At 40.8% G+C, this 9,055-nt stretch overlaps 1 protein-coding gene across 1 annotated transcript in view; it reads left to right on the top strand.

The window, feature by feature from the left end:
• Nucleotides 1–1,324: 1,324 nt before the first annotated feature.
• Nucleotides 1,325–9,055, top strand: part of Taf1b (TATA-box binding protein associated factor, RNA polymerase I subunit B) — a 104,914-nt gene continuing 97,183 nt past the window's right edge. Inside the window, exons 1-2 of the mRNA XM_008850125.3 lie at nucleotides 1,325–1,385; nucleotides 3,123–3,221. Coding sequence (XP_008848347.1) covers nucleotides 1,368–1,385; nucleotides 3,123–3,221 — 117 coding nt within the window. The 5' untranslated portion in view covers nucleotides 1,325–1,367. The remainder of the gene's footprint in view (nucleotides 1,386–3,122; nucleotides 3,222–9,055) is intronic.

The following is a 9,055-nucleotide window of genomic DNA, read 5'->3' as shown; positions in this document are numbered from 1 at the left end:
ATTTCATGATTTCATCTTTCTTTACTGCTGAGTAAAACTCCATCATATAAATGAACCACATCTTCCTTATCCACTAGTCAATTGAGAGACACTTAGGTTGCTTCCATCTCTTAGCTATTGTGAAAAGAGCACCAACAAACATGGATGTACAAGTGTCTGCAATAGGATGAGTTCTTTGGGTATGTGCCAAGGAGTGGTATAACTGGGTCAAATGGTAGGTTCATTTGTATTTTTTTTTTTTCAGAGTTTTCCACACAGCTTTCCATAGGGGTTGAACCAGTTTGCGGCCCCATCAGCAGTGGATGAGTGTTCCCCTTTCCCCACATCCTCTCCAACATTTGGTATCATTTGTTTTCTTGATCTTAGCCAGTCTGACTGGGATAAGGTGAAATCTTAAAGTGGTTTTAATTTGCATTTCCCTAATTATTAGTGATGTTGAACATCTTTTAAGATGTTTCATAGCCATCTTTACTTCTTCTTTTGAGAACTCTCTGTTCAGCTCCTTAGCCCATCTTTTAATTGGGTTGCTTCTTGTCTTGATTCTGTTTTTTGAGTTCGTTATATATTCTGGTTATTAAACCTCTGTCCGATGTGTCACTGGTGAAGATTTTCTCCCATTCTGTGGGTTTTCTGTTTGCTTCATTGGTTGTCTCCTCTGATGTACAGCTTTTTAGTTTAATGAGGTCCCATTTGTTAATACTTGCCCTTGTTTCCTGAGCAATTGATGTCCGGTTTAGAAAATCCTTTCCTACGCCTATATCTTGTAGGTTTTTCCCAATGTTTTCTTCTAATAGTTTCAGAGTTTTAGGCTTTACATTGAGGTCTTTGAGCCATTTGGAAGTGACTTTTGTGCAGGGTTAAAGATAGAAGTTTAGTTTCATTCTTCTACAAGTGGAGATCCAGTTTTGACAGCACCATTTGCTAAACATGCTGTCTTTCCTCCAGTTAGTGTTCTGGGCCCTTTCGTCAAATATCAGGTGGCACCACGCAACCTGAGTTCTTTACTCCAACTCAAGAACATTTTTGTAAAGGCCAGCAAGGGACAAGCCGACTGGAACGTGGCCCCACTCTGCCTCCCTTGCATCCAGAACTGGCTGAGGATCTTGGAAAAGAACAAAGCTTGATTGACTCATTTAGTAGTCGGGGCCACCTACCTACTGGTTAGTTTTAATTGCCAAGACTAGAAAAAGAATGTACTATGGAGGATGAGGGATTTGCAGGGCGCCAGAGGCAGCAAAGGACTCCCAGCCGTAGTTACAGGCTCCCGGAATCCAAAGTCAGAGGTTGTGTTTCCGGCCGGAACGCTCCTCCCACCTCTCCCGGAAGCGGCGCTCGCTGCCGGGTTAACTGTTAGGGGTCGTAAGGCAATGGACCTAGAGGAAGCGGTAAGCATCTAGAGGATCGCTTGCTGGTGGAATTTGGCGGTCTCTGACTAGCCAGGCCCAACGGGAGCCTGGCTGAGGGAACAGCGCTCCGAGGACGGGTTTAACTGGGAGCGGCCACCTGCCTAGGGGGCGGAGCGAGGGGTGGGCGGCCGCAGCACGAGCTTGGAACCTAGCTGGCCTTCCGGGTCCAGTGACACTCGCGGGTGAGGTGGGTGGAGTGTTTCCTTAGGGCGTGTGTAGGGAGGGTGGTGAAGTTGTAGGCTTGAGGGGTGGCCGCCCTGAGGCTCGTCCTTTCTGGAGGGGACCACCCAGCAAAGTTCCCTTTGATAGTGGGTAGGTGTGGGAGGGGAAGTGCGTGGAACTTGGGATGTCTCCAAGTAGTCAATCTTTCTGGGAATCCCTTGCCAAACTCCGGTGTGAGGAGAACAAATCCCTGCTGGGGGACCTTCTCACGTGTCCATAAATCATTGTAATAGTTGCCACTGTGCTGTCATTGAAAAAAATTTACCAAATTGTCAAGATAGATTTGGCATACACTTTTGACATGCTGTGTAAAAGGCTGCACTCTTTGATGACATGAGTAGTCATTAATTGATCAATAAGTCACTCCCTGAAGAAGTTTGAATCAGAGTGTGTGTACATTGGCAGAATGGTGATTGGTCTTATAGTAGACTCAGTAAATATTAATAAGTGTTGAATGATGAATTAGTGTCTAAATAATGAGTTGCAACTGTAATACACCATGATCCATACATATGTATTGTGAGTAGATCCTACGTCTCTTTTGCTTACTTTTGAATTCCCAGCACCCAATTAAAAGTTTAACACATACATAATTGATACCCTTCATATTGCTGCATGAATAAATTGAAACTTGAAACAATTGGTAAAAATCTAGTTCCTTTGTGGTAAGCATATTTTTAATGCCTCATAGGAAATTCCAAATAGTATTTCTATTTTTCAAATTTGTATTATTGTTTTATTTTATTTTAAATTTTTTGGTTTTTTGAGACAGGGTCTCCCTGTAGTCCCAGCTGGTCTGGAACTTCCTAGCTGTATAGACCAGGCTGACCTCAATCTCACAGAGATCAGCCTGCCTCTGCCTCCATCTCCGTAGTCCTGGGATTAAAGGTGGGTACCTGGCAGATAATTGAATTTTGTTTTGGCTGTATGATCATTTTGTTATCCCCTCCAACCCCAATGCATTTCCATTGAGTTTTATTTTCACTTTCAGTGAGTAGTTTATTTTTATCTTTGTTTCCAACTTACTCTTGCAACTTTTCCTTTTTTCTCACTATGTATTTTAGTAGTTTTATGTAATAGTTTAACTTCCTATTGTTAAAGAGACTGAAGTCTCTAGTTTTGGTTTTGTTTTGTTTTGTTTTTTAATTTACTGGATGAGGGGCTGGATAGATGACTCAGCACTTGAGAGCATTGGCTGCTCTTGCAGAGAACCCAGATTCAGTTCCCAGCACCCACAAGGCAGCTCACAACTGTTCGTAACTCCAGTTCCAAGGGAGCTGATGTCCTCTTCTGGCCTCCATGGGCATTATATGACAGGGGTGTACTTGCATACATGCAAGCAATACACTCATATACATAAAATTAATAAATAAAGTATTTTAAATTTATGGGATGAAATTGCCAGGAACCCTAGAAGTAGAACTGAGAACCTGTGGGGTTTAAGATCCAGGACACTAAAGATGGCTTGACAGTAACATCTTTCTTCTTCTGTAGAAAGAGTTCAAAGAACGCTGTTCTCAGTGTGCTGCTGTTTCTTGGGGTCTTACTGATGAAGGCAAATACTATTGTACTTCTTGCCACAATGTTACAGAGGTAAGTCACGTATCACTTGTGAATTTGCTCATGTTTTAACAGTTGCAGTATCAGCCTGGTAACTAGCCTAATTCCTTAAAAAATTATATATTTTTATCATTAGTTCAATGGCCAAATTCAAAGAATATAAGTAGTCTTCAAGAACTCATTCTTGGGTTAAGAACTTTGTAAATTAGATTGAGGATGCACTTAAAAATTTATTTTAATTTTATGTGTATGAATGTTTTGCCTACATGTATACAAATGCACCTATGTCTGGCAATGCCTGTGGAGGGCAGAAGAAGGTGTTGGATTCCCTTGAAGTGGATGGAGTTATGGATGGTTGTTAGTTGCCAAGTGGATGCTAGGAACTGAACCAGATCCTCTGTAAGAGCAGCCAGTGCTCTTGACTGCTGAGCCATCTCTTCAGCCCTAAAGGGTGAACTTTTAAAATTATGTTGAGCCTTATAATATAAGTGAATTTTAAAAAAAGATTTATTTTTAATTTTGTGTATGTTTGTTGTGGATATATGCACATGAGTGCAGTCCCTGCACAAGCCAGAAGAGGGATTCAGATCCCCTGGAGCTGGAATTATAGGCAGTTGTGTGCCACCAGACGTAGGTTCTGGAAACTGAACTCTGGTGCTCTGTAAGAACAAGCATTTTTAAAAAAAAATTTTAATTGAATTTTTACAATTTTTATGCAATATAGTTTGATGGAATTTAGATCCCCTCCTCTATCCATACCCACCTCCCCCACTGCCTCTTGCCCAGGTTAATGTACTCATGTATGTATAACATGGCCTATAGAGTCTGATTTGTGCCTCCCAAATGTCCTTCAGTATAGGTCCATCCACTGGGCCCACTGAGTCCTATCCCTGAAGCAGTGTCTTTACCCCTTCCAGCAGGCATCAGTTGCCAAAAGTTCCTTAGATTGGGCTGAGGTTTCTTACCCACTTCCCCGTGTCTATGCTGGGATTTTGTCTGGTTTGAGCTGCATAGGACTTGTGCATGCTGTCACCATTGCTGTGAGTTCATATGTGTAACTGACCAGCTGTCTGGAAGACTGTTTCCTTGTGGTCATCCAGCCGCTCTGGCTTTTACAGCCTTCCTGCCTCCTCTACCACAATGATCCCTGGGCCTTTGGAGGCAGAAGTTTGAAATAGGTGTCCTGATCAAGGATAAGCATTCTGTGACCTCTTGTTCTCTGCACACTGGCCAATTGTGAGTTTCTGTGTTAATCACCATATGCTGTAATAAGGAAACTTCTCTGGTGAGAATTGAAAGATGTGTTCATCCTATGTATAGCAGTTGCATTGAAGATGGGTTAAGCATCTCACAGACACTTATTCTTTGCATTTGACCAGTTCTGGAACTCTGTTATAGTTTCCATTTGTTGCAAAAAGAAACTTGTTTGATGAGAGGTGAAAGGTACACTTGTGTGTTTATATGAGGATGCATATTTGGAATAAATTAAGAAATCAGCCAAGCGTGGTGGCTTATATCTTTAATCCCAGCACTCAGGAGGCAGATGCAGGTGAATCTCTTGTGAGTTCAAGTCCAGCCTGGTCTACATAGGGGTCACAGGCCAGCTGGTGCTGCAGGGAGACCCTGTCTCAAAAAAAAATAAAATAAAAATAAAGTAAGAAATCACGTTTGCTCTAGGGATATGGCAAAAGTAGGTTTTTCTCTAGGTTCTATGACCTCTCCAGCCATGTGTATTTGGCTATGTCTACAGTATCACACATGAGTTCCCACCCATTGAGTGGACCTTAATCCCAATTAGACAGCTGTTGATTACCCCCAAGATAAAAGTGTTACTACTGCATCAGTATCGATAGTTTGCTGGGCCAGTCTTTGTTGTTCATTAGAATTTACAGCTGGGTAGGACCATTGATCGGTTTTCTCTGTTGGCAGCTTGTATAGTATAGTATCCCCTGATACTGTGAGAGCTAGTCTTTAGGAAGAAGGCTTCCAGGTCAGTTCCTGCTTGATTGCTGCAAGTCCTGTCTAAAGTGTGGCCTATCTTCAGCACTAATAGGATCTTACCTTCAAGTTCTGAGAGGCGATCAAGGACTGTGACAATAGCATGTGTTATTTTGGGAGTCTCTTACATTATCCTGATCAGCAGCTCAAAGGGAGGTTTCTCCTGCCTGGCACTGTGTTTTTTTGTTATATAACCTTCAGCTATACACACACAGACACACACAGACACACACACACACATACACACACACACACATTTATTTATTGTATGTATTTTTCAGTAGGACTTTGAACTAATACATTTCCCTCTGATTTTTCATATCACCTAAGCAATATATATCTCTCTTCTCACTCCCTCTGTATAACCCTTGCTACTTCCTCCCCAGTTAAAGTGCCCCTATTCCCCCTTTTCCCCTTAATAACACCTGTCTTCTACTGTCCCTCTCTCTTGAATTCCTTCTTCCCCTTTTTCCCCATAGTTCCTTTTCATTTTCTTTTCTTCTGCAGTTACCAGGATATATACTCATATCTAGGAATTTGGAGCTAAGATCCACAAACAAAAGAGAACCTATGTCACTTGTTTTTCTGAGCCTGGGTTACTTCACTTAGCATAACAGTTTCTAGTTCCACCCATTTACCTGTAAATTTCATAATTTCATTTTTCTTTACTGCTGAGTAGAACTCCATTGTGTAACTATCACATTTTCATCATCTAATCATCAGTTGTGGGACATTTAGGTTTTTTCCATTTCTTTATAATTTTTATTGAATTTTTGTGTGTTTCATACAGAACATCTTAATCATCTTTAATACCCCCTTCCCCATTGGCACCCTCCCAAAGCCCCTCTCCCCCACACTGGAATTCATACATTCTGTCATTTGTGTTAAGGCCTATCGTGTCAAGTTAGATGTCTCTCAGTGCAAGTTCATCCACTGGGCACTAGTCAGCCTATGTAGAGTCCCACTTTTTTAAGATCAGCTCTTCCTCACCCAGCAGTTATCAGTGTCCAATAATTCTACTAAAATTGGGGATGGTTGCCTTTTCCACAGTTCTGTGCTTGGTTTTTGTCTGCCTGAATTTCCATAGGTCTTGTGCATGCTGACACCATTGTTGTAGGTTCATATGAGCAGGGTCCCAGAAGCTTGTAGGACTCTTGTTTCCATATGGCCATGCACCTCTTCCCTGGCTCTTACAATTTTTATGCTCCTTCTTTTCCAGTGGTCCCTGAGCCTTGGGTGGGTGGAGTTTAATATAAGAATCCTGTCCAAGGACCCACACTCTGCAGACTTATTCTCTATGCTTTGACCATTTGTGACCTTTTGTGTTCCTGGCCCTCTGTTGCACAAGGGAGTTTCATTGATGAGGTGGTTTCCATTTCTTAACTATTGTGAAAAGAGTTGCAACAAACACAGCTGTGCAAGTATCTCTGTAGTACGATGAGTCCGTTGGTTTATTACAAGGAGTGATATAACCAGAACATATAATAGATTTATTTTTAGTTTTTTAAGAGTTCTCTAAACTGATTTCCACAGCGGTTGCACCAGTTTGCAATCCTACCAACAGTAGATGAGGGTTTCCCTTTCCCCACATCCATGCCAGCATTTGGTGTCATTTGTTCTCTTAATCTTAGTCATTCTCACTGGTGAGATGAAATCTTTAGATGAAATCTTAAAATAGTTTTGATTTGCATTTCCCTAATTACTAAGGATATTGAACATTTTTAAAGGTATTTCTTGTCCATTTTTATTTCTTTTGAGAGCTCTCTGTTCAGATCCAAAGCCCATTTTTTAATTGGGTCATTTGTTTTCTTCATTTTTTGAGTTCTTTGTAATTATGGATATTAATCCTCTGTTGGATGAATAACTGGTGAAGATTTTCTCTCACTCTTGGCTTCCTCTTCACTGAATTGTTGTTTCCTTTGCTGTACAGAAGCTTTTTAGTTTAATGAGGTTCCATTTGTCAATTGTTGATTTTAATTTCTGAACAACTGATATCAAATTTAGAAAGTCCTTTCCTATACCTATATTTTGTAGGGTACTGTCTATGTTCTTATAACAGTTGCGACTTTTCAGGCTTCACATTGAGGTCTTCAGTCCATTTGGGGTTTACTTTTGTTCAGGGTGAAAAGTATGGGTCTAATTTCATTCTTCTACACATGAAGATCCAGTTTTGCCAGCACCATTTGTTGAAGAGGTAAGAGCAGCAAGCATTCTTAACTACTGAGACATCTCTCTTGCCCCATAAATGTATTTTTTTCACACTGTATGTATATGGTTTAAGGGGAAGTATTTAACATTGAACTTAGCAATGAATTTCTTTTGTGTTTTTAATGTGTTGCACTAAAGAGGAATTTGGATATTTGGAAGACAATGTTAGAAAGATGGAGGACTACTGGGATTACTGGAAACATGCTTTGTTATCATTTATCTTTGTGCAGCACCTTTACAAATTACAAAGTGTTTTCTTATCTATTATCTCATTTCTGCCCCATAACAACCTGTGGGATATAATGCCTATATAGACAGAGCAAGTAAAGTTCATGAGTTGAGTTAGTTTGCTAAAGTCATAGGGTGCAAAGTTTTGAGATAGGTTTTGAACCTGAGTCTTCAAACTCCATAATTCATTTTACACCAGTTTCTTAAAATGAAGATTGTCATACTGTACTGTGTATCTTTGGTAAATGCGGTCATCTTCACACTGGGACTTCTAGGTCCAGTTCTGGTACACATATCTTTAGGCTAGTAACCAGAGTTATCAAGGGTGCAGACAGCCTACTTTTGGAGGGGCTGAACATACTAGGACCATTTTCTATAGAAATAGGTTTGCTGAAAGTACAGAGCCAAGAAGAGCCTTCACCAAATTGTTTAGAAGGGCTACTTGGAAGCAGAAAAGACACTGTACTCCAACATTACCTTCCTACCTCATACAACTAAAAACCTGGAAAAAAGAGATGGAGCATGTAAAATAGAGCCTTATGAAAAGTAGTTTGCTGGGCGTGGTGGCACACTCCTTTAATCCCAGCACTTGGGAGGCAGAGGCAGGCGGATCTCTGTGAGTTCAAGTCCAGCCTGGTCTACCTAGTGAGTTCCAGGATAGCTGGGGCTGCAGGGAGACCCTGTCTCAAAAAGAGATAATAATTGAGACATAATTAATAATTATGAGACATAATAGCATTAACAAATAAATTTTCCGTCAGTTGTGAGACTTCTTTTCCTGGGGACGCTAAGCAATGTTTATTCCCTTTTAAGGTTCTAGTGTCAAGCCAATGTTTGATTAAAGTTTTACTGGGGAACAAATGAATTCATTGAACTTACCTACCAGATAACTGATGGGTTGCTCAGGTGTATGTATGACCTGAAGGTATGCACACTGGAAAGCCTTAACCCAGCATGGGTCATGCCTTCTCTTCCTAGCCTTCCCCAGATTGTATACTTTAACCCTTCCCAAATCCAGGAGGCCATGTGTGATTAGGGTCAAATTACATACATTTGCCTAGGAAGAGTGACTGGATACTCCAGTGAGGGTCCAGTGACCCTGCTTGGTTCTCCTTTAATGAATGAGCACAACTGTCAAGGAGCCCAATTGTGACTGATGTTTAGCAATCTGGCTCAGCTGCAGTCGTGATGATGGTAGTTATTTTGTACAGAAGGGACTGCTGTATAGCATCATCTTATTGAAAGGGCCTGGAATTTAAAAGGATTTGGTGCTAGGATCCACATATGAGGGAGAATATATGTCGTTTTTTTGAGTCTGTGTTACTTCAATTAGTATAACAGTTTCTATCTATTTACCCGCAAATTTCATGATTTCATCTTTCTTTACTGCTGAGTAAAACTCCATCATATAAATGAACCACATTTTCATTATC

Source organism: Nannospalax galili, unplaced genomic scaffold (assembly GCF_000622305.1).
Source record: "Nannospalax galili isolate Female #2095 unplaced genomic scaffold, S.galili_v1.0 scaffold100, whole genome shotgun sequence".
Lineage (NCBI taxonomy): Eukaryota > Metazoa > Chordata > Mammalia > Rodentia > Spalacidae > Nannospalax > Nannospalax galili.
The sequence above is the reverse complement of the archived record's forward strand: the minus strand, read 5'-3'. Positions and strand labels throughout refer to the sequence as shown.